At 44.8% G+C, this 23,574-nt stretch overlaps 2 protein-coding genes across 2 annotated transcripts; one reads left to right on the plus strand and one right to left on the minus strand.

Moving 5' to 3' along the window:
* Positions 1 to 2,326: 2,326 nt before the first annotated feature.
* On the minus strand, positions 2,327 to 12,399 carry LOC120754207 (potassium channel subfamily K member 16-like). Its single transcript, XM_040067561.2, has 5 exons — positions 12,171 to 12,399; positions 10,015 to 10,135; positions 8,116 to 8,282; positions 6,387 to 6,555; positions 2,327 to 3,197 (listed from the first exon to the last, which is right to left on the minus strand). The coding sequence occupies exons 1-5, from the start codon at positions 12,363 to 12,365 to the stop codon at positions 2,845 to 2,847; spliced, it is 1,005 nt and encodes a 334-aa protein (XP_039923495.1). The 5' UTR covers positions 12,366 to 12,399; the 3' UTR covers positions 2,327 to 2,844.
* A 5,623-nt stretch (positions 12,400 to 18,022) lies between these two features.
* On the plus strand, positions 18,023 to 19,486 carry LOC120753820 (inositol 1,4,5-trisphosphate receptor-interacting protein-like 1). Its single transcript, XM_040066526.1, has one exon. The coding sequence runs from the start codon at positions 18,023 to 18,025 to the stop codon at positions 19,484 to 19,486; it is 1,464 nt and encodes a 487-aa protein (XP_039922460.1).
* Positions 19,487 to 23,574: the final 4,088 nt, after the last annotated feature.

Genomic DNA, 23,574 nt, shown 5'->3' on the forward strand with positions numbered 1-23,574 from the left:
AAAAAAAAAGGGCGGTGTCCTTTGGTTCCCACTGACAAAACCGAGCCGCACAGTGGCAGGTGGAGAAAAGCCACCCAAACCTGGCAGGGATGTGAAGGGAAAGGGTCTGCAGCACACAGCCACTGGAGGGCACGAGGAGCAAAGCTAAGAGCCTTCTCCTCTGCAGCTGAGTTTCTCCTGAGAGGTTTTATTTTATATATATATATATATATATATATATATATATATAACCCTTGTGGATGTGTTTTCTGTGTTCCCAGGCTGGCATCTACAGCTGAAGGGACACCTTCAATTCCTGACAGCCCCACGATGGCCATTCCTTGCTAATGTTTCCTGGATCCTCTGGCCTTGGTGGCTTTTTCAGTCCCTCTGTGCCACATCCTTACCCTGGAGCATGGCAGGAGGAATGAGTTAAAAACGCCTGCAGCCTATGACAATAACTACACAGGACAGACAGACTCCTGGAAGTGGGAAGTGCTTGGGTTTCAAGGCTCCTTGTTAAACATCCACCAGGGCAAAGGAACGGGAATTTGTTCAGTTTTGCTCCAAGAGCCACTGCCCGGCTCTGTGTTTGCTGTTTACAGTCAGCATCCATGAGATGCCTCTCTTGCCCTGCCTAAAATGTCTAACAAAAGCATTTTGCTAACTCTGTGTTACAATGGGACATCAGCAGCTTGTTCCAGGGCTGAGTTGTGCTTTTTGTCACAACAGGGAGAAGTGAGAAGAAGTTGAAGAAACCATCTGTTAGGTCTAAGTGACATTAGACACCAGGAACCAGCATGGAAGGCTGGACAAAATGACTATTGCACCCCAAGGCAGGACTCTCACACCCCCTAAACCAGACCTGCCAGTCCCTACATTAGAGTGGGAGTGGGGTCAATGCTCCTTCTAGGAAAGGCCGGGAGAATAAAAAGAGAATAGAATGATGCCAGGAAAATAATAATGTTCAATGAGAGGGGGAAACAGAGAGGTGAAGGGATCCCTGCCTGGGAGCATCCAGCTGCTTTCTCTGCCTGGGTCTGGTGTTGTGACAGCAGGAGGATTCTGGCTTGCACAAGGACCTCTGTGTCCTGTGGTACCCCTGCCATCCTTCCTTGATTTCAGCCAGGTCTCGTTCCTGCTGCCTCAGAAACATTTACTGACAGTGAGACATATGAGGTGAGAAGACAGCCTTGAGAGTAACACTGGAAAATAATTTGTTTAGGGAAAGAAAGTACATCTTTGGCCAGGTCTACATGCCAGGTCTTGAACCAGCAGAATTGCTTTGGCAAGAAGCATGGCTCTGTTTGACTGAGATAGTTATGACTCCAACTTCAAGGCTGACTGCATCTTTATGACCTGAAATTGCTTTATAGCTGTAATTTATTCTCCCTTTCATACAGGAATAACTCTGGCATAGGCTGGTCATGCTGTAAATAACACCTGGAGGGTGAGAAAAACAATAATTATTCAGTCTGACAAAACCAGGAGCTTGAGTGGCTCACAGTGACCTGTCAGGTGACAGGTTCAGCACTGTCAGGGTGAGGGACTTGGTGTAGTAAAGGCTCAGACTGCCTTGGGGGGGTCCTGTGGGTGCTGATGTGAGTTCAGCATTTGGGGAAGTTCATGGACTTTGGTGTACAGAGCCCCCATCTCCTGCATGGGCAGCCTGGTGCCACCAACAGCTGGCAGAGGGCTTGGCCCCCGTGCTGGGGCATGGCAGAGCTGCCTGATCCATGCACTGCTGGTGACACATTAGGCATGGTCAGAGATGGTGTCAGGCTGCACTCTGACCATAAACACACGTGGGATGTTTCACCTCTATGACTCTGTGCACCCCAGCTCTCTGCCAGCTCTTCAGGGTTGGGTTTTCATGCATTTTTGGCACACAGAGGGCCTGTGACACATAGTCAGCCCTTGGAAGGTCAGAATCTTCACCCAGAGGTGGCCTACGGGCCATGCAGCACGTCTGAAAAACCATGCCTGGACTGACATCCTTTTTTTTTTTTTTTTTTTTTTTTTTTTTTTTTTTTTTTTTTTTACCTGATTGAAGGTTTAGACACCACTCACCCTTGGAAAGCAACAGCACCATAAAATCATTGCTAAATGGCTTCACAGTTCCTAGGGAATCAAAACATAGCAGCAGGGACTCCTCCCTTCAAACTGGTCTCTGTTCCTATGAAAAACTTACAGAATCAAATAAATATAAAAATTGAATTAAGGACATGGGTTTATGTGTTCTTTATAAACACCATCAGAAAGGTTTTTCAGAGCCACAGGGATCAAAGCCGAAAGTGCCTTTATTCATCTTCGTAATAAACCAGGAAGAGGTAGAATCAGTCATTTCTCACATGCTAACCTTTTCACAACCCTGTCCATTAGATGCTTCTGGTGTCTCTGAACTAAGCTCAGGTCTTGTCATTTAAACATGTCTTTCAGACCATAACACCTTATCCAATATGATGGCTCAAGTCAGGCATCTATTAAGTTATATACCCTTATTTCTTCTTCCGAAAGTGCTACTCAATGCCCCAGAAAAGCTTGTGCATGTCAGTTCCTGGAAGAGACATGATTTCTTGCAAGCTGCAAAATCCAAGCAGAACCAGCAAGCTCTTCCACGCCCCTCCCCTGCATTTTTGTGAAAGCACCTTAAAAACACCCTGCAAAGCAAGTGCACTTCTCAGGCTCTTAGCACAACCTAGCTGCAAACTGAGGAGAAAATTTCTTACCATTAATATTCAGGCTTTGTGTAACTGTAAGTCTTGAGTTCTAAAAGGTCATTATCTCAGCGAAAGGTAGGAGAAAATTTATTTCTGTGGAATTTTCTTTAGAATAATTAACTAGCAATTCTCCAGTGAAGAATTATCAACATGTTATGGTAATAGTTTTACTATTAGAAAACACTGTTTTTTCATTTTTTGTGTGTTCAGAATCTGCTGTTAATGACTCCGTTTTCTGTGCATCCCCTCCAGCAAGTGTTGGTGGCAGTTCCTCTTCTGGAATAAATTGAACAGGCCAGCATCTTCTCTGCTGGCTTCCTACATTGTCCTTACTCACCTTTCCAATTTGCTGGAGATCCTTGACAATTATTTTTTCAGTATCTTCTAGTACTGTTGTCAATAAATTAAACAGCAGAGCAATCCAGGCAAGGCCAAAAAGAATCCAAATGGCCACAAGCACTCGATAGGAGGAAAAGTATTTCCTGTCAGACTGTTTGCCTGAAGATAAGGGGGGAGAAAGAAGGAGAAAATTAACAAGCTAAAATTGCCTTGCCAGTGTAAAGTGGAACAGCCTAATGAATTCATCAATATGTTTTATATTGAGTACTTTAAGGTGACTTTTTCGCTGTAGTGGAGACTCTCAGCTCCATAGCATTAGGTTAATGCTGGGTAATTCTCTTATACTTGCCAATAAAATGGTATATGCAATTAACATGATACAAATATGCTGGCCTGTGAAATGGCACACTGGAATTGAAGTGAATCATTCTGTGAGTCTGTGATTCTGTGACTGAGGTGAATTACCATCAGAACAGGTTATTTTCTCCCCCCTTACTGCATATCAATTCCAGTTCAACTGCTGCACTTACAGGTAAATGAAATAACGTGGGAAGCAGTGTCAAATTGTATTGCATTATCTTGGAATTATACCCAAACTCCCAAAGCACAAAAAGCAGAACACAGTGGGCTGCTATAACCACACAACCATTATTATTTGGGTGATTGTAATTCCCTGTATTTCTATAGAGTGTGATTATAACCTAATAAATATTTCCTTTAAATTACAGGTACCTGTGATCATACAAAGAGAGTAGCTGCCATTCCCACCTCACTTTTGAATGGCTTCAGGAGCTTCCTCCATTTAAAAAACTTTGTGGCTGATGAGAATTTACTGACACATGCCAAGAACAGAACTTCCTGTGTTGGAAACCAATGGGCCAAAAGCATATTTCACAAAGCCTGATCCTCTCAGCATCAGCCAGGACCTCACACCCTCTGTTGGGGTCATTTCATTTGATCCTTCAGATGACAGCAACCCACCTCAACGTGCAGAGAGCGTTTGCTTGGCCCCACACAATGTTATCATCGTGACACAGGTGATGTGGCCCTGGCATTTGCAGGAACACTTGGATATTGCTTATGGAGCACTTGGATATTGCTTATGGAGCGCTCCAAGTCACTGCCAAAGGTCACTCCACGTAGCTGATAACACAGCAATGTGCATGGACAGGGAGATCACCACAAACCCCACGGTGAACCTGCCCAGAAGGAGCCCAGGTGCTGGCAACCCTTTGCAAGTGCTGCAGTGCTCTGTACTGCCCAGATTAATGTGCAAGGTTTTTGTTCTTTGTTATCCAAGAGCTCTGGAAATGGGGCAGCAGAGGGGAGGTTTGTCCTCATGGACAGGTATCCAACAGCTGTTTCTTTTTCTGCTGCTGGCATTGAGTTGGCAAAGGGATTCTCAGCCTCGGTACAAAGCAGCTCCTTGTTGTGCTCTTATCTGGAGTTCGTGATGTGGGGTTAGCAAAGCCACAAGTAATATCTTTGTAATGTTAGCCCAAAACTGGACTTGAGCAGGGAATATTCAGTTAACGACCCCCAGGAGTTTCACCCTAGACGTAACACCCAGAGGTACATGTATTCCCAACAGTTAAATCCAGCCTGAGCCATCTTCCTGGCATGTCTCCCTGCCCCAAACAGGCTCAGCTACAAACCAGTTTTGAATTACCAAAATGCAAATCAACTCAAACCTCTTCTGTTCCATTTGGCTGTGGGAAATGGATTTGCTGAGAATTCTTAAAGCCTGACAGAAGGCTCACATAGCATGCATCTGTATGCAGACCTTGAGATAAAAGTTTTTAAAACACCACTCAGTGTTTTGTTATAGTATTTAAAGTAAAGTTATAGTACTTAAAGGTTTTTTTACCTATTATAGGTTTTTCTTTAAAATTTAATGTTGTTTGTAATAATTTGTGGTTTGGATAATGAATAGAATAAACATTTGAATAATTTAATAATGTATTTTGTAAGTTTTTTTGAATTTTGTAAGGTCTAATTAAGGTTTTTTTTTTTAAGGTAAATAGATAATTATAAAGTTTTGTTTTGTTATAGTTAGCAATCTTAAAATAGATTTGACTTCAAGTGACATTGGAAAAGGGCATAATCCAACATTTGGCCAGCACAAAACCATTTGTCACTTGCAAGCAATTCTCAGAGCAGTCATTGACTCTGCTCGCTTCATTGTGAAGATGTGAAGCATTAAACTTACCAACATTTTATTACTGTTGTTAAGGCCAATTAAGATAAATACTGGCACGGAAAAATATTTCAGCTCCTGTTAAGTCATCCTAATGAAGATGAAATCATGGAGCCATGAGGCCTATCTAATTGTTTTAAATAACAATTAAAAAGTTGAAATGCAATGAATTGTATTTGTAAAGCAATATGGCTGCAGAGAAGGAAAGTGCTATGGGAGTCACGGTTTTCAGGCTGTGACTTGCTCTCATTGTTGTAAAGCACACCTGTGATTTGGACAAGGAAAGACAATGACACATTTTGATGCTCAGTGTTTCTCCTGATGCTCAGTGGCACCAGCCACTCCCCACCATTCTGTACAGCAGACTATTTCAAGGAATAGATTAGAGAAAATAGTGTTCAGTTTTTTTCCTGCTCTTTCAATGGACACTGATCTGGCTCCTGGTAATTATTTTGCAGTTCTTTTAGAACCTGATTCCATGGAGAGTGTATTTTGTATTTCCAGATTGTATTTCCACGGAAATGTTTTGAGAAGTATTCCAGCACTCTTGAGTGCAGCTTAAACAGTGTTTCTTCAGGGGAAATCCTAAACTCTGTCTTGTGAGGACAGAAAACCTCCAGAGATGCTCAGGAGATTAAAGAAGGCCACTTTTGCAGTGATGTATATATTTAAGCCCCACTTCTAATAGTGTGAGTAGATTTCCCCAATTTCTCATGACTGGGATTTCCATCTTTTAGTCTGTTGTGTGAAGTCGTATATTCAGAAACATGGTCATTTATTTCTTCACTCTACACTTTGAAACGTAAGTCTGAGATGGCTAAAGCAGTGACACAAACCTTGTTTTGTATGATTGTCATAAACTGTTTCTTCTTGGAAATAAAACATCCACTTTCCCTTCCCTCACCCTTCCCTCACTGAGATACTTGTCTTCTTTGCACCCCAAAGCACCTCATTTCCTTGTATTTTGATGACTTTGTGCTTTTATCAGCACATACAATCCCAGAGAAGTATTTCCCCTTAGAATTGCACAAGGCAAAGCCCAGGCAAAGACTCTTGACAGATTTGTCTCTACAGTACATTCAGCCAGCCCATGGGAATTACAGTCATTATTCTGGTGTTTTCACGTGCTTCCTCTCTGGAATCAACCTTACCTACTACATAATCTCCAAAGCCAATGGTGCTGAGGGTGATAAATGCAAAGTAAATTCCTTCGCTGTAGGACCAGCCCTCTGTTATCTGGAAGAAGACTGATGGCAAGAACAGAAAAACCAGGATTCCCGTTGCCAGGAAGAACAAAAGGGTCAGAAATTGGATCCTCTTCTGAAAAATAAACCAGTCCAATTATAATCATGATTTGAAACACAAAAAAAAAAATGCTATACATAATGGTGGCTATTCAAAGTGGGTGGCTATCTAGGATCAGGAGGATGTGAAGGATTTCTACAGAGTGCTTTTCCTCTGGAAACACATTGGTTTTGCTTAGAAGCAGAGGGAAACCAGGTGTTATAGGTGTTGCATGTCCACAATGGCCCTGGAAGACATAGTCTTTTACCTGACTGTATCAGTGACTGTGACTATTGGAGGAATTCCTATCTAATGACATTTACCAGAGTAAAACCATTTCCACTTATCACCACACAACTTCATTTTTAACTTTTAGCTATTTAGGGTTGGCACCTAAATTCAGATTTGCTTGGGAAAAGAGTCTTTTTTATATAAAAAATAATTGCACCATTTCTGACAGCACTATCTTCAAGAGTCTTGATTATTGACTTAATTTCTCAGTGTACCAATGCCAAAATATCCCAGTGGATATCTTACTGCAAAAAAAAACCAAAACCAAAAACTAACGAGCTCTTGAAAAAGAAGAGCCTGGACAGTGACTTTTGAACTGTTCTACTTCCCAACAGTCATGAAGGAGGTTTGACTAGAGAACAAGACTTGTTATATTTAGAGATTTATCAGCCAGACACACATAGTTTCTATGTATAGAATTTTCCAAACCCAGATTGCCTGGAAATTAATGGCAACTGCTGGATAACTTTTCATGCCTTCATGTATTGTGTACATGCTTGAGCCTGTATCTGACTGAGCCTTATCTTCTATTTAAGTTTGCCAGATATGACAAGAAATTCAGCAATCTGAACAGGGTTATCTGTAGCAATCATACCTTGTCCTGAAAGAGAATTACAGTAGGAGACACAGAAAAGCTATTCTCACTTCCTCAGCAGTGCTGAGAGAAGAGGAGGAGTGTAAAATAAATTGGGGCATAAACCAGAAAAAAGACACTCTGTCTTGTTACAGACAAGCTGTTGTGTCTCCTCATCTTTCAGCAACTGGGCTCAAATGGATAACTTCAGTCTGATGCCTCCTTTCTGTCAAAGTTTAGGGTGGAGGGGGACTAAAGGTCTGGGTAATCAATTAGGAGGGGTGACTATGCATTGAGTCAAAATCCACTGAAACCTCTACACCTAATTTTTACAGCTTTGCACAGCTCACCTGCTTTTTGCTGCTTCAAGATGAGATGCTTAATCACCCCTACTGGTTTCAAAGGGATGCATGCAATTCCCTAGGGTGTTGGCTCCTGAGATAAGTGCCTCAAGAAGTGGGGTGGGATGCCCACTGTCTCCACTGATTGCTGAAGGGGACTGGATTTCTGCCATCTAGATGTGAAGACAAAATGCATCCCTTTCTCTGAATATCTCCTCTGTGGCTGACATGCCTGCTTAGCTCTGCAAGTGAGGAATGTCTTTTTCCTGCCCTAGAGCAACATCTAACCCAGCACAAGAGCAAATATAATTGAGGATAAGGCAGCATAAAACTTGAGAAAAACACTAGAAATTAACATATAACTGTGCCCGAGTAAGTAAAACCAATTACCTTTCTCATTCCTTTCTCGTACAGGAATTTCCCCAGCTTTTTACAGAGCAGTGAGAGCATCTTACCAACACGGTGCAGAAAAACAATGTTCAGAGGGATTCCAAAAAGAGCAAAAAACACACAAAAGATCTGTCCCCCAGCAGTTTTAGGATGTAATGTGCCATAGCCTATTAAAAAAAAAAAAAAAAAAAAAAAAGGTCAGAGGAGATATTCCAAAGAACTGGAGCAATTCATAGTCACATTCACCCCTACTCCAATCCAGCCTGTCTTTGACCCTAAAAGATGTGGCTAGTGCTTTTCAGCCCAAATACACTCTTTTTTCCTCTGAAAAAGGCAGTGAGCATATGAAGTGGTTCACCCTGCACGTTTGGGGGAGTGCAGAGAGCACTGTGTGTTCCCAACGCAGCCTTAGTGGGAACAAAAACACCATCAAGAAGCAATTATGGGAAACCGGCTCTGTCTTGTGATAAATACATGGAAAGTCAGAAAATAGAGGTCTGAGGATCTGGAAGACATCAGGACTGGAGTCCCAGGCTGTTAGAATCACATGCAGCCACCTCCAGCTTCTTGTTGTTCTGCCTGTGTGTTAGTGACCTCCCTGGCCACATCCCAGTAAGTTGCTATGTCCAGATACTGACTCCAGTCCCAAGGCAGTGCAGTGTGCATTAGAATAGATGCTGCTAATTAGTCCAGGCCTTGCTGGTGGCTGGTGCCAGAGAGACATTTGTCTTAAAGGCCTACTAAGAAAGGATTTATCTAAGTAGTGGAACAACCCCAAACATGCCCTTTAGTCTCAAGACTCTTGGACCCCGTGGGGTACATCCCTGAGTGCAAGAGTACTGAACTTTGTGTATGACCTTATGTTACCAACGACCCCGGGAAAATGTATTTCCCAAGTTCATCTCAAGGCATCCATTACTTGGAAAATGCAATGTTTCCTTTGGGGGAAAAGGCAAAACAATTGAGTAATTTTTTTTTTTTGGGGGGGGCTACTAGATTCCCAAATGCATGAGCTGTCTTGTGCTCCCTGTAGCAGAAATATTCCCATTTCAATGGTGGGTCAGAACCCTCCCCTCCTACAGCAGGAGATCTCTCTGTGGGCTCAGGCAGCCCTTACACAGCTCCCACGGTGCTGGGACTCTACTGGGGCGCTTGGGACACGTCACACTCACAGATCAGTGAGGCAGAGGTGCTTAGGGTCTGGTGGGAGTGAGGCCTCAGCACCACTCTGTAAAAACACAGATTTGACTTCCTCTGTGTGACTGTGAAGCAGGTGCCAACAGTATGGATTTTATCCTTAAGTTTGGCAGGCCTGCACTTCTTGGGATGTACATTGGAAGAAAGGACAAAGCAGGTAGGGGCAGGCAGGCTCTGTAAAGGTCAGAACAGCTTGAAGCAGCAGTGTAAAATTCTCAGCATTTGCTATTACCTCTTCCTAATTTTTCCCTCCTGGCACGTTACTAATTGAATATGTGAATTAACAGCTCAAAACAGGTTATGGAGACAGTGCCCAGGCCCCAGCAGGCTTCACTTCTTTCCTTACATTTTCTATGCTTTACAACACTCTCAGATTCAAAGCCCAGACTAAACACCAGGACAGTGAAGTTTATCTCCCACCCACAAATATCAGCCGAGTGAACATTATAACAGATGACTTGAAAAGAAGAAACAAGTGGGAAATAATTGGAAAGGCCACTGATACTTGACAAGACAAAATAAAGCATGAAGAGCTGTGCAGTGGGAAGTCTTAGGATTCAGTCCATGCTTGCTTGCCACCCATGACAACGAAGGGCTGGAGATTCTATCCTGGAAGGTATTATCCATTCATGTCCTAATAACCAGATCTAATAAAGCATCACTCACACACCAGCACACATAAATGGAAAGCATTAGACCTACCTATTGTGGACACAACCGTGCCTGCAAAGAAGAAGGAGTTGCTGAAATCCCAGTTGCTCTCTTCAAACTGTGACTCATTTCCAACAGGGTATACTCCATTCTGAATGGCTTCAATCAGGTTCTGGGAGAGAAAGCAAAGTTTGGTATCATCTCGACTGCCTTTCTCAAGTGCTTGCTGCAAAAACATTACAGGTTTAGCCAACTACTGCTCCTTTCCTGCAAGTACCATTTGCCTCACTTCAGAGATTGTCTGACACTATTCACCCTCCCCTCCAAGGCTTGGAAGAAGTTATCCAGTGGTTTTGGGTGTTCAGCTTCTGCCCTGTTTGTGCTGACTCCTCCAGTGGGTGTTTGGAGAGAAATTGTTTCTTTTAGTGTGACCAAGGGGGGTTGCTGGTTGCTGGATTTGGACTTGCACTTGAGATGGCAGTGGTGGATCCAAGATCTGATCAACCTCCTGGTACGAGCAGTGGCTCTGATCCCTCCCAGGGGTGCATCAGTGAGTTGTGGCAGGGTACACACGAAATACACTGAGAATTTAATTTCAAGTCATTAAATTCAGAGAAAGTCCATTGATTCGCAAAGCCCAACATACACACTGTTCTCCAAACTGTATGCATAAATATACATAGATAAATTTACACATTTACACATGTTTGCAAAGTTGCCTTTGAGAGGAGGTTAGAGGGACATCTGTCAGAGATGGTTTGGGTTGAGTTGAGACTGTCTTGCCATAAAAGACTTGGCTAAATTTTTCTTCCACAGTGCTATCATTTATCACTTTATGCATTTTCAGACTCTTCTTTGGTTTAAATTCTAAGCGCTGTCATATATATATATATATATATATATATATATATATATATATATATATATATATGTATATATGTATGTATTTGTATTTATATTTATATTTATATTTATATTTATATTTATATTTATATTTATATTTATATTTATATTTATATCTATATTTATATTTATATTTATATTTATATCTATATTTATATTTATATTTATTTAAGTTAGAAGCAAATTTAAAAACCAAACAGTATCCAGTTGTCCCTTTAGCAAACAGAGAACATTGAACTGAACATCTGGAAGGCAGACTGGTTAGTACAGAAACATCTGAGATAAAATCCAGAACAGAGCCCTGCCAGAAGCAGGACATGCAATAAATTGCACCATCAAAATCTTCCTCCTTGCTTCTTCTCTCACTATGTTTTTTGCTGGTGTCTCAGAAAGTCAAGGCTAACAAAAATGATTTCCATAGACCTTGCACAAAGATTTCTTTGTCTTAAAAGCCTTTTTTGTTTTTTGTTTTTCCCTTGGAAAACTAATTTTTTTTAATCTTCTCCCTTACCCATAAAAAACAAGGTGAAGAGGATGCATGCATGGGTGAAACAGGGGCTGAATTGCTGGTTGTGCTATTAGAAACATCAGTTCTTTCCCACATTTCTTTATTCTCTGAACTGGCCCATTAAGAGCTCCACTAGTTTTCCATGTGGAAGTGCTTCTAGCAAGGCTTTAACTCCTCATTTGCTCCTGCATTGCAGCAGATAGAGCTATGAAACACCCAAGCTGAAGAGATAGCCATGTTCATCTTCATCTTCCTGTGCCTTGACCAGAAATATTTTCCCCTGGCCAGGCTACCTGTTTCACTTCTGCAGCATCCTCAAAACCTAAACTCTGACCGTGCCACCTTCCTTGTAGTTATTTGGAGTTGGTAAGGTGTTTTTTTTGGTGTTTTTTTTTTGTTTTTTTTTTTCCCATACAGAGCTTTCCTTATTGTTCCTTTGTGCTATCTGTGACACTATTTTAAGTGGTAGCCACACCTATCCATTTCACACAGCCTCATTTTTCTTGCCTCATTGTGTATGAGCACAGCTCCCCTAAAAGCAGAATCAACAGGACGCAAGACCCCAAAAACCCACGATATTGTGGGATTTTTTAATAGCTAACCTGCACACAAGGTTTTTCCAGCTACACAAGCTGGAGTGAGCTGTCTGCTCACACCAGAGAGGGGTTTGCTGGAAGCATCCAAGTGACCACAACCAGAAGGAAAGCAGTGAGAGTTACCCGTGCAGCAAGATTGAGTAGGAAACATCTGCTGGGGAAACAGGAGGGAGAAAGGACTTCCGCAGGGCTCCGCTCACCTCCATGAACTGCTCCATCTCCGCCACCGTGAGCTGCGTGAAGTTCTGCAGAAAAGCCTCCTTCATCTGGGCAGCTGCCCTTTTCTCCTGCTTCTCGGCGGTCCTCTCCAGGGCCTGGAACACGGCAGCACCCACCAGCAGGTAGACCAAGTAGCCGGCCACCAGCAAAGCTGTCTGCAGCTTGCCGCTGCACATGGCCTTCAGAGCGACACTGCAGGGCACCTGGAGCAAGAGGTGGCGATTGTAAATCCCTCACACTCCTGGGAAGCCTCCCCCGGGCAGGAAGAGCCCTCCCAGCTCTGGTTTCCTCTGGGATCCTGCACTGGCAGGGACGGCGAGCTGCCAGATGCATTCATTGGGAAGTTGCAGGGGGAAAAAATAAACCACAACAAACCCAACCCCCCTCCCCCAAGGAAAAAAACTTTCCATTCTCTGGGCTGCATGCTGTTCAGGGATTTCCTCTTGTCTGTGAAACTCTCCCTTGCTACGTTCTCAGGAAAAGTGGGTCAGGATTTGAGGAGCTGGCAGGTGGCCATCTCCTGCTCAGAAGGCTCTGGGGAACAGGTGGGGATAGTCTGTAAGGGGTCCACGGGGGAGTTTGCTTGGAAAACCATTGTTTGCCCTCCTGTGTCTCCTGCTGGATCCAAGAACTGGACTGCAGGGCAAGCCTCTGATCCCAGGAGCTCTTTCTTGCCCTGTTCAGGGACAGCCTCAGGGAAATGCAGCTGGACTGTTCTTTTGGGCTTCACTTGGCTGCTGGCAGCACAGGGCAGGGTCATGCAGCGCTGTGGAGCCCCAATAGCTCAGAGCAAAACCTTGGCCACACAGGCTGTGGGTTGCATATGTGCCAAACCTGAACAGGTTCTTCTGCCAACAATTCCCCTGCAGTGTATCCAAGGGCATACAATACACTGGTACTGGGCACACGGATAGATAAAAAAGTGGCTATGCCATCGAATCCGTGGAGTCATAAAATCATAGAATTGTTTAGGTTGGAAAAGACCTCTAAGATCATCAGACATGGTGCTTAGGGACACAGGTCAATGGTGGGCTTGGCAGCACTGGATGAGTGGTTAGACTCGATCTTAAGGGTCTTTTCCAACCAAAGTGACTGTGAATCTGTGTTACCTACTGCAATGTAGCCTCTGCTGATTTCAGAAGTATGGTTCTTATGTGTTGAGTGGTCACTTATATAATGGTCAGAGCTTGTTCCCATGAGCTTTGAGAATAATTTGGGTGCCACTGGGAAGAATGTGGAGGGTGAGAGAGGGAAGTCCTTGAATGTAGATGTTGATTTTGGAACAGACAGCAGACAGGTCAGAGCTTGGCTGCACCATGGACATTGTTAACACTCATTAATTTTCTTGACTTTATATTTCCAAGCATTTTCATTTGCTTTGTGCACAATTTCTTTTTTATTTCAGCAGATGCCCTACTTTAATAATGAAAACACACTGAAGCAAGTCACCCTTTGAAAAAGCATTTAAAATGTACTACCTATTCTGCTCTTCAAGTTTTTGTGTTTTTATTGAGCATTTGAAAATACCAAGAAAAAGGCAGAATCTCTGGGATTAGCTTTGCAGAACTGGTGTAAACAAGAAGTGGCACGTGGCTTCACTCTGTCAACTGCAGGTTGTCCTTTCACATATAAATCTGTTTGACCTTAGAGGAAAACAGGAAGACTATGCATGAAGGTAAGCAGCTTCCGAAACCCTTACGTGTTTGAAAATTTTCCTTAAGGTTACTGGAAAAGGGTTTTTAGAAACAGGATGTGTCGTGTTTCCTTTAACTTCTTTTGAAGCTACACGTCAAAGGTGTGCTTCTTCCTCAGATTTAAATTATTGCTCTGAAATAAGGACAACCATGACTCCATCCTTTTGTGTCTCGCAGTCTCCCAGCCCCGTGAGCTAAGATAAAGCCCTTTACATGTACGGATGCAACACATCTTCATCATTCTCAACAGACATGAAGGCAATTCATTAAGTGGATAATTTCCTCAGTTCACCTGAGGAGAAAATGGATGGAAAAAACATGAAACTCGTGGAAGATCATGAGAATTTTGGTATTGATGGCAGTTGCAGTGGTTTGATCGGGTGGGTAAGATGCCAAGAAACCTCATCCTTCTCATGCTGTCTCCTGCAGTCTGTATGTATTTATACTAAACTGGGTGTCCCTCTAAGCCCTTATTTGCGCGTGCATCTCCAGAAACCTTTGATTGCAAGGAAGTTCAGTGACCTTGGTTTTTCTCTAACTCTGGAATAGGGAATACACATCAATTTTTCTCAGTCTGTTTCTTCATATGAAGAATCTTTAATAACCTGCCTGTGTATTTTTAATAACCACTACAGATTGTTCAGATGTGAGAGGAGTGTCCCATCACACAGCATTTTGTTCATGCTTGGGTTGACACTTCCACAGGGAACAAGGGGGGGAAAGCACAGCTCACTGCTGGGGTGTTTGCAGATAAGTTGCTTTGAGGAAGAGAGGAAAGGAGAATTCACTCAGTGGGATGCTTTACTTGAAGCCATTCCTCATAAAGGTAAGAGTATTTTCCATTAGTGGTGACTGTTCTCTCCTTATTTTGCCCAGATTAAAAACTGCAAAACATGCTCTTGGTGGAGGCTGCTAGAGCTTGCTGCTTGTTATAGCTACTGAGTGTCAGGGGCTTGAGACAAAACACCATTGTTGACTCAGTTTCCCCACAGGGGTCTGGGTACTGGGTTGGCTTCACACCATTCACCCCAGTTATGAAAACTGAGCACTTCCTGAGTGCTGGGAGCTGCTCTAGGTACAACACCCTCATCCAGAGGCTGATGCTGGCACCTCACACCTGCTTCATAACCACACTGATAACCTGTCTAGATAGCTGGAAAGGTAAATGGGGACACGGTACCTGGTAAGCCAGCTGCCATTACCTTTGTACACAGGGAGATCATGAATACATCCCACCTAGGTGCAAGTTATCATAGAAATCAGAGAAGTCATTAAATGGTTTGGGTTGGAAAGACCTTAAAAATCATCTACTTCCAACCCCTCAGCCAGGCAGGGCTCTGGGGACCAGGCCAGGCAAGGCCTCTGGTGGGCTTGGCTTTTTGGGACCCATTGCTATGTTGGGCTGGGCAAGCTGGAATGGGCAACCTGCAGTGCCACTGAAACATGGGCTGACAGCGCTGGTTTGGGCTGGAGATGGATCCTGGGCCACAGAGGATAGAAGGGAAGTTCAGGTGGGCTGGTCATAGCCTTGGCAGATGTGGAGGCAGTGTGTCTGGTAAGGCAGTTAATTAATACTTTTTCTTCCTGAGCTAGGAGACATCCATGATGCAGTTAAGGGACCAGGGAAGGAGAAGGCATGCTGACTTTCTCCACCTGAATTATTTACCCAGTCCATTGCAGGGAAATCCAGGCAATGAGATCCAGTGGTAACAGAGGGCAGGGAGCACTTCCTGCCTGTAACATGATGTGCTAGGACAGGGTTTTCTTACGTTGAGTCCGCTTTTCCTCCTCCACACTCCAGTCATATCCACAGTTTTGCCATTTTCTTTTTCTACATATGCTATCTTGCTGCATCATTTTGCATTCTGTGTTCTTCAGCAGATTATAGCCTGAAATAAATTCCAGTTTAATGGAAAATATCTGTTTCCATGGGAATTACTTACCATGTGATTGCAGTTGTACTTCCTGTCGTACTTAGCGCTACAACCATTCAATGATCCGTATTTTTTACACTTTCTTACAGTCCTCCTATAAATATCTATTCCTCATAATGGGTCAGAACATTTAGTCTTCAAACACGGGTCATTTTGGTTTTTATGCTGTGATTTTATGCCAGATTATTAAACACTTAGGCAAATGCTTGATTACACAGAGATCCTCATACTTCCTGGTTTGTTATTTCAGGTCTGCAAAGCCAAATTCCTGCGGATAGCTATCAACTGTCAAGGAAATGAGTGAAGAAAATCTGAAAGCTGGTCACTTGCCTTTGGTAGCTGGCTGAGACCTCTGGTGTTCAGGAGGTAAGGGCCGCTGTGTCAGGCAACCCAGCATGGAGAACTACCCAAGTGCTGTAGTCCTGGCCCACAGCATTGGCAATGGTGATCAGCTGAGCCCAGGAAGAAGGGAGAGATGTGATAAAGATATTTTAAGGTTTGGTTTTATTTTTCATTATCCCCCTCTGATTTGATTGGTAGCAAATTAAATATGTTTCCCCCAGATAAGGCTGAGCAATCTCTCTGTTCTTGTCTGTGCTGGCTTGAAGGTAAAACCAGTGAGAGACTCAGAAGTCAGAAAAAACAATTTAATAGGAGAGAAAAAAAAAAAAGGTAAAATAAAATAAAACACATGCAGTAGTACAAAAGATCACTGACAGAGCCAGAATACAATCTGAAACTGTGGTGGTAGCAGTCCAGATGAAGTGGTCTTGTTGAAGCAGTGTTACCACAGAAAGATCTGGTACCTCTTGTCCTCTGAGAATCCAGTGGGTAAAACTGCCTGTGCTGTCCCAAATGCAGATTATATCCAGGTGGGAATGCTTGGCTCCTCCCCCTGGGCAGAGCATCTCACAATGGGCTGATATCATTTTATCAGTCATACAATGGGTCCTTGATTGCCCGTTAAACAGAGATAGCTCCTGGAGGGAGTTATCTATGAGTCATGCAGGAAGGCATTGATGGGCCATTAACAGAAGATAGTCTGGAGGGGGGGGGCAAGGGAAACACTGCCCAACCTAGCTTCAACAGCTTATGTAGATGGCGATAGAATACATACTTTGGGCACATCTTACATTGTAACCTAGGACATTGTCTCAACCCACAAGCCTTCGGACCTTATTTTCTCTCTCTGTCCAGCCAAGGTCGACCAACCAAAAGCAATGAGTACTGGTGCCTGCATTCCCTGCCAAAGTAAAGCACAGACACGCAACAAAGGAAGCATTTGCTCAACATGCTTTTTATGGGCATCTCTGCACAGGGTGAGACTTCCAGAGGGATTGGACTCACTCCAAAACGGAGAGCACTCAGTGTTCATGTGGTAACAGGAGTATCTCATTCCAGACTCCTTGCCACAGCCTCTTCATCTTCAGATCTAACTCCCAGAGTGAGCTTTTGATAATGGAGAAAGGTGCAGCAACAATTTCCAGCACTGACAAAGCAGAGTCTTCTCCATGTCCTGTGCACTCAGGAATGTGGCACCTTCTCCCCAGGGCATCAAGGATGGGTGGATACTCCTGTAGAACAACAGTGAAGGTACAGAGGCCCTTTAGTAGTACCACACACTTGACCCACAGTCAGATCTTCCACTCCACTGTAACGTGTGTCAGCAGGAGCGCTGCTCAAGCTGCAGCTATAACCCTCGTAAAGGTTTGGTGTGCACACTGTGTGTACCTAGCCTTTGATTGCGTCAGACTACACCAGTGGCTGAGCCAGGGTGGGGACAAAGGGTGGGGCTGGCTGGGTTGTGATGTGCTGTGACACCTGTGACATCACGGGGAGGTGTCACAATGGGGGCAGCTACAAAAGGCGCCAGCAGGTCACGCTGGGCCTGCATTGCTTGGGCAAGCGGTGAGTGCGCACGTGCTGGGGAGGCTGGGCTGGGGACAAGGGCCGGGGCAGAAACGCTGCACGCGCGGCTGTGTTCTCCCCGTGCATGCAAGGACAGCCCCTCGTGGCAGAGCCTTGAGCAGCCCACGCGGCTGCGGTTGCTGCTGCTGGGGCAGTGGGACAGGCCTTGCTGCCTGCCAGCTGTCTGGGGCCCTGTCCTTCCTGCCCCCAGATCCCTGAACATCCCATCCCTGCTGCCCTCATTTTTATCTTCCTCCCTACTGGCGCCATTTAAGCCTTCTCTCCATCCTGCAGACCATGGATGTCATAACATTCCTTTACATGCTCCTGCAAAGCCTCATCCAGTACCTGCTTCCCGTGGGCGATGTTTTGGATGAGGAGACACATTGGCGCATGGAGCTGCGTGCAAAGCGCTTGGAGAGGAAGAGGATTCGGCTGGAGTGGGAGGTGGAGCGGCTGGCTCTGAGACAGAGTGGAAGGGCCTGGGGAGACGGGCTCTGGTCAGCCTTGCAGCAATGGCAGGCCTGGGCTGTTGCTGGGCTTCTCGTCCTTCTCTTGGGACTATATTTTTTCTGGAGTAAAAGGACCAATGAGACAGAGAACAGTAGCGAGGGTGATGAAGAAGACCGTACCCGTGACAGTGATCTGAGATGGATTCTAGAGCACATAGAGTGGCCTGTACAGGACCTGCAGGCAGGCTGTGAGTGGACAACTGGCCTCATGGACAATTATACAGTTTATTTTGGACATGTCCTATCAAACAGTTTCTACCCAGTCCTGCAACGAGCCATCGGGGTGGGCAGTGCCTTTGAAGGTTGGAGTCCCCGTGAGCAGGATGTTGTGTATCGTGTGCTCATACCCATGACTCCTCCCCGAGGCCACAGCTTCCACCTGGAGCTGGACTCTGCAGGGCAGAGGCACGTGAGGAACTTCCGTGTCCGCGTGCAGCTGGAGTGCACCTGCATGAGGGAGCAGCAGGGTGAGAACATGCTCTGCTTCCTGCACCACCCCCAGGAGGAGCTGAGGAGCAATCAGGATCCCAGCCTCCTAGACACCCTGTGCACTGACTCCTACCTCGACGTGCACAAAACTGCCCGCTGGTTCTACCAACTGGTGCGAGCAATCTGGCCAGCTTTGCCTCAGTCACACAATTGGCATTTAACGCTGCTGCCCTCCACACGCTCCTGCCAATTCAAAGTGACCAATGTAGAAGCAAACTTCAGGATTGAGATGCTGTTTGGGGTGCGGAGATGTGACTCAGACATCTTTGTGAGCAGCCAGCCAGGATACGCTGGAACCCCTAGTACTCTGTGGACTGAGACCTATGATGTAGCAGAGATGAAGTTCTTCGAGCTCATCTCCAGGCAGGCCCCTCCTGACAGCTTGCACCTGAGATGCCTGCAGCTCTTCACCCGTCTTCAGCTGGGCTTCGGTTTTTCCACCTACGTGGTGAAGACCATTGTCATGCACCTCTTGAACACCATCCCCGTGTCACAATGGCGCAGGTGGTATTTTTTGCAGCGCCTGGGGGATATCAATGAGAACCTGCACTGCTGCTTGGAGGAGAAATGCCTTAACCACTTTGTCATAGGTAACAAGAGATTTCCTCAGGAAATTAGCTTGCCCTTGGATGTTGCATCAGCTGAGCCACCCAATCTCTTCCATCACCTGGCACAGTATCCAACTGCCCACTCCCAGGCGATGAGCGAGTACCAGGACTTTCAGCATCGGCTCACAAGTGTGCTGCTCAATGGCCACTGAAAGAGGTGCTCATGCACAGAGCTGTGCTTGTGGGCCTTTCAGGCAGTGGCAGAAAAGCCCCTCATAGTTCTGGGAAAAAGAGTGGGACACAGAGAGAGAAGGTAAAATGCTGTGCAGCAGCACTCTTCCATCATCAGCAGCAGCAGTGTCACCTCTACAGACTCCCCAAAACAGCATCCAGTGATGACTACAGTGTGGAGGCCCAGAGAAGCTGACTTCTATTGCAGGGTGGATTGTGGTGATGTACTCCCCCTGCCCCTGGCTGCACTATGATCTGAGAAATACTTGTTAGGCCTTGACCTTGACAAACTCTCCTTGTACAAAGCCCCTTTTGAGTGTGTCGGAAACATTATTTGTTCCCAGAAACTATCAGGCGTCTAACTAGAACCATTTTTTTAAGGAACAGCCTTGGAAACTTATTTTTTCTTTCCTGACTAAGGACCCAAGTGGAATAATATTTTTGTTGACAAACATTCAAATAAAGTTACAGAGAAAAGACCTGAATGATGGAAATTACTATGACTAAAGCCCACTCTGTTGCAGCTATAAAGCAGTCCAAAGTGAGACCTTTCGTGCTCTTGATTCCCAGAATATATGGGACCAATGTGTGTGTCTCTAACACTGATAATTGGATGGCAGTGGAGCCAACCAAGGACTGTTGGTAATAGCCAAGGACTGCTGGTATTAACATGCTGTGAGAAAGACCAAGATTTGGCTGAAAAAGGGGGACCAGGAGGAAATAGGGCAGCACTTTTCTGTCAGGAAGAACCAAAGCACAGTACAGAATAAGCACAGGAATGAGGCCAAGAAGAGGACTTGAGAGTGGGATTAAGACCACTAAAAAATGTTGTAGTGCATTAATTGGGTTTATATTGTATTTCATTTTTATATTGGGTTTTGTAATGGTTTCTTCTGTACCACCCTGTTCCCCTGGAAAATGTATCACATGGTTTGTCCCCGCTGCTCCCTGCCCATCCTCCCACACTGGAATGTAACCCAACTCTCTTCCACTCCCACCTTGTCCCTGGTTGGGTAGTGGCTTGTCATGCCTCTAGCCCCATCCCCCCGGGAAAAAGCCCTGGGACTGAACTGGGAGCCCTCCATTGCACCGGGATGGGGACAGGGACAGGGACAGGGACGGGGACTGGACTGAGCTCCGGACTGCGGGGGCAGGACTCCAGAATAAAGCTGTGATCCCCCTGGACTAAGAGCAGAGTCTTTCCTTTTGCCATCGACAGGCACCTGCTCTCTCTAAAAGAAAAGGTTCCAGCAGCCCCTGGGATCTTTTGGAACCCTGAAGGAAAATTCCTTCTGAAGTAGTTTCTCTCTCTAGCTAGCTGAGGCTAAAACGGAGCACGGGCTCCGAGGGAGAGAGAGAGAGAGCTGCTTCAAAAAAAAAAAAACACCAAGGCCCTCTGACCCATTTCCAGGAAGACCTGAAAGAAAAGACTGTCCATGGTAATAAATTGACATAGAAAGTGGGAAACCTGTCTTTAGGGCAGAGAAACCTGTTGATAAAAAGGTAACCCTCATGTGTGGGAAATGCCCTCAGGACCCTGGACATCTCATAGACCAGACCAGCACAGCTGGATTGATGCTGAACTCAGGATTATCACCTGGATTGGCACTGCAGCCAGGATTGACATCCCATTAACTGGATCAACACTGGAACCTGGAGTGGTGTTCTCTTTTTCTCTCTTTTTTCTTCTTTCTTTGTCTTTTTCTTTCTCTCTTTCTTTAATTAATCTCTCCCTCTTTAATTCCTCTCTTCCCTTTAGCCCTACCCCTTTATCCAAAACCCACTGCCATGTGCTTATATAGTTGGTCTGGGACTAATGTACCGATTTCCAAGCCCAGTGCGTGGTTAGTTAATAAAATTATCTGATTGTTTGTGGACCCCCTGACTTTTGTTATTCCTTTTGATCACAAGCATTTACAAATTTTTGATGCTTCCTTCCCCTTAAGGATGGGTCATCATACTACAGTGGCTACAAAGAAGACTTTCATCCCCCTTTCCTCTCATACCGTAACAGGCAGGATGACCATTTCAGATGGACCTGGAAATTCTTGCTGGCAGCTCCAGCTGGTCTGGGACCAAGCAAGAGGCATTGCTAATACTCCTCCTTGTGTTCACTGGGGTCTGCATGGAGAATCTACCCAGCCTTAGACACTCCCTGGGGAAAAGCTGACATGGACTGGAGCACGCAGGACATGGAGAAGGCACTGCCCAGTCAACAGGGGAATGGCTGCCACATCTTTCCTCTAGAGTAAAAGCACACTTGTGAAGTCAAACCTGATGTAGCTGAAGAGGCCCTGGCCAGGAGGCTTGTGAGAGAGAGTGCCCTTAACCACTTGGGCACTGACTGCCATCCCTTTTTTGAGAGAGTCTATTCCCTCTGTGAGCTGCACCCAGTCTCTAATGGATCACTGAGCCAAGATGATGTCACTGCTGGATGACACTATAAGGAATGAAAGGAAATCTCTAGATCAGTTACACAAAGTCATACTCATGGGGCACTTCAGCTTCTTAGCTGCAGATGGGGACATCATGGAGAAAAGCTGAACAAGTCCAGAAAATTCCTGAAGTCCATATTGAAAAGAGCTTTTTTACATGGGTACTGTGGCAGCCAACTAGGAAAAATGCCCTCCTGATTTTGTTATTTGTAGATAGAGATGCTCTTGTGGGTGAAGTGGTGATTGGTACTGTCTTGGGCACAGTAATCAACAAATGCTTGAGTAAAAAATCCTAGGTGTTATGGGAAAAATTGTCCTCAGAGCTATTCCCCAGGGTTGTGGGAGCATAAGCTCAAGGAAGTAATATATAAGGGCCCCAAGCATGTACTTTCAAGGGTACTGATGTCCAAAAATGCTACTCCTTTTTAATAGAAACATCTCCATAAGTCTGATGGAGAATGGCTGAGGGAGGTGGGGGTGTTTAGCAGACAGAAAAAGTGCCTCACGGGGGGACATTATGGTTCTCTACATCTTCCTGAAGGGATGTTGTAGCCAGGTAGGGGTCCATGTGTTCTCCCAGGTGTAGCAGGGCATCTTGCCCTGCTCGAGAGCTGATCTGTTGTTAGTTAACCAGTAAGATAATTCAAACAGGACAAACAGTCTTGCAGTGCATTCTTTTGGCACCATGGGATAAACAGGGGGCTGGCATCTCCCAACTGCCAGTAAACATCATACAGTTGAAGTGAGATCTGGAAAGAGGAGCTGGATTTCTGAGAATGGGCACCTCACGTTATGACTATAAAAGCCATACCAGCTTTCACAAAGCAGAAATTTTCTATACATTTCTCTGGAAATGTGTGGCAGTTCTTCTGTTGCCAAGGACATGTGTTTTCCGCTTACTGCCATGGAGTGAAGAAGTGAAAGAAATTCCTCATTTTTGTCATCTCTGTGGTATGTTACATTCGACTCCTAATCAATGCTGTTTCTTTGACAAGCTTTAATATACATACCTTCATGTCAGACATTGTTAATGTTATGTTGTAATCTATTTCTAGTTCTTTTTGGTTAGATACTGAGTAGCAAGTAACACTGACTGGGATCTTTATTATTTCCTATCAGTTGAATAAGCAATAACTTCATAAAAAGATTTAATCATTACACCTTGTGGGCAACAGTGATTTCTTAAATATGAGCTGTTGCCAAGTTTAGGCTAAGGCAAGGCTTGTCTGAAGTTCCCCATTGTTCTGTGACATGAGGAAACAAGCAAAAAGATCAAGGAAATTGGCCGCAAGTTGAATCAGATTTAGATATTTAGACTGGATCCGAGGAATAGTGTTTTCATCAAAAATTGTGTCAAGCTTGGGAACAGGCTGCCTAGGGAAATGGCTGAGTCACCACCCTCAGAAAGGTTTAAAAGTCATGTGGATGTGGCATTTGGGGACCTGGCTGATTGGTGCAGTAGGCAGTGTTAAGTGTGCAGTTGAACTGTGTGATCTTCAGGGACTTTTTCAACCTCACTGACTCGGAGATTTAAGAGCCATTCAACCAGTGAGGATTCAAAGCTTGGACTCAATGATCCTCAAGGGTGCCTTCCAACATGGATATCTAGGAGATTGGCAATGGAAGGCAGATGA

This window comes from Hirundo rustica, chromosome 6 (genome assembly GCF_015227805.2).
Source record: "Hirundo rustica isolate bHirRus1 chromosome 6, bHirRus1.pri.v3, whole genome shotgun sequence".
NCBI classification, from domain to species: Eukaryota; Metazoa; Chordata; class Aves; order Passeriformes; family Hirundinidae; genus Hirundo; species Hirundo rustica.

What these genes read in the sequence shown, in the direction of transcription:
- LOC120754207 (XM_040067561.2), bottom strand. Translation starts at nt 12,365, where the DNA reads ATGTGCAGCGGCAAGCTGCAGACAGCTTTGCTGGTGGCCGGCTACTTG. An exon ending in AGATGGAGCAGTTCATGGAG is followed by an intron (nt 10,136 to 12,170) that starts GTGAGCGGAGCC and finishes TTTCTCTCCCAG; the next exon opens with AACCTGATTGAAGCCATTCA. An exon ending in CACGGTTGTGTCCACAATAG is followed by an intron (nt 8,283 to 10,014) that starts GTAGGTCTAATG and finishes TTTTTTTAATAG; the next exon opens with GCTATGGCACATTACATCCT.
- LOC120753820 (XM_040066526.1), top strand. Translation starts at nt 18,023, where the DNA reads ATGGATGTCATAACATTCCTTTACATGCTCCTGCAAAGCCTCATCCAG.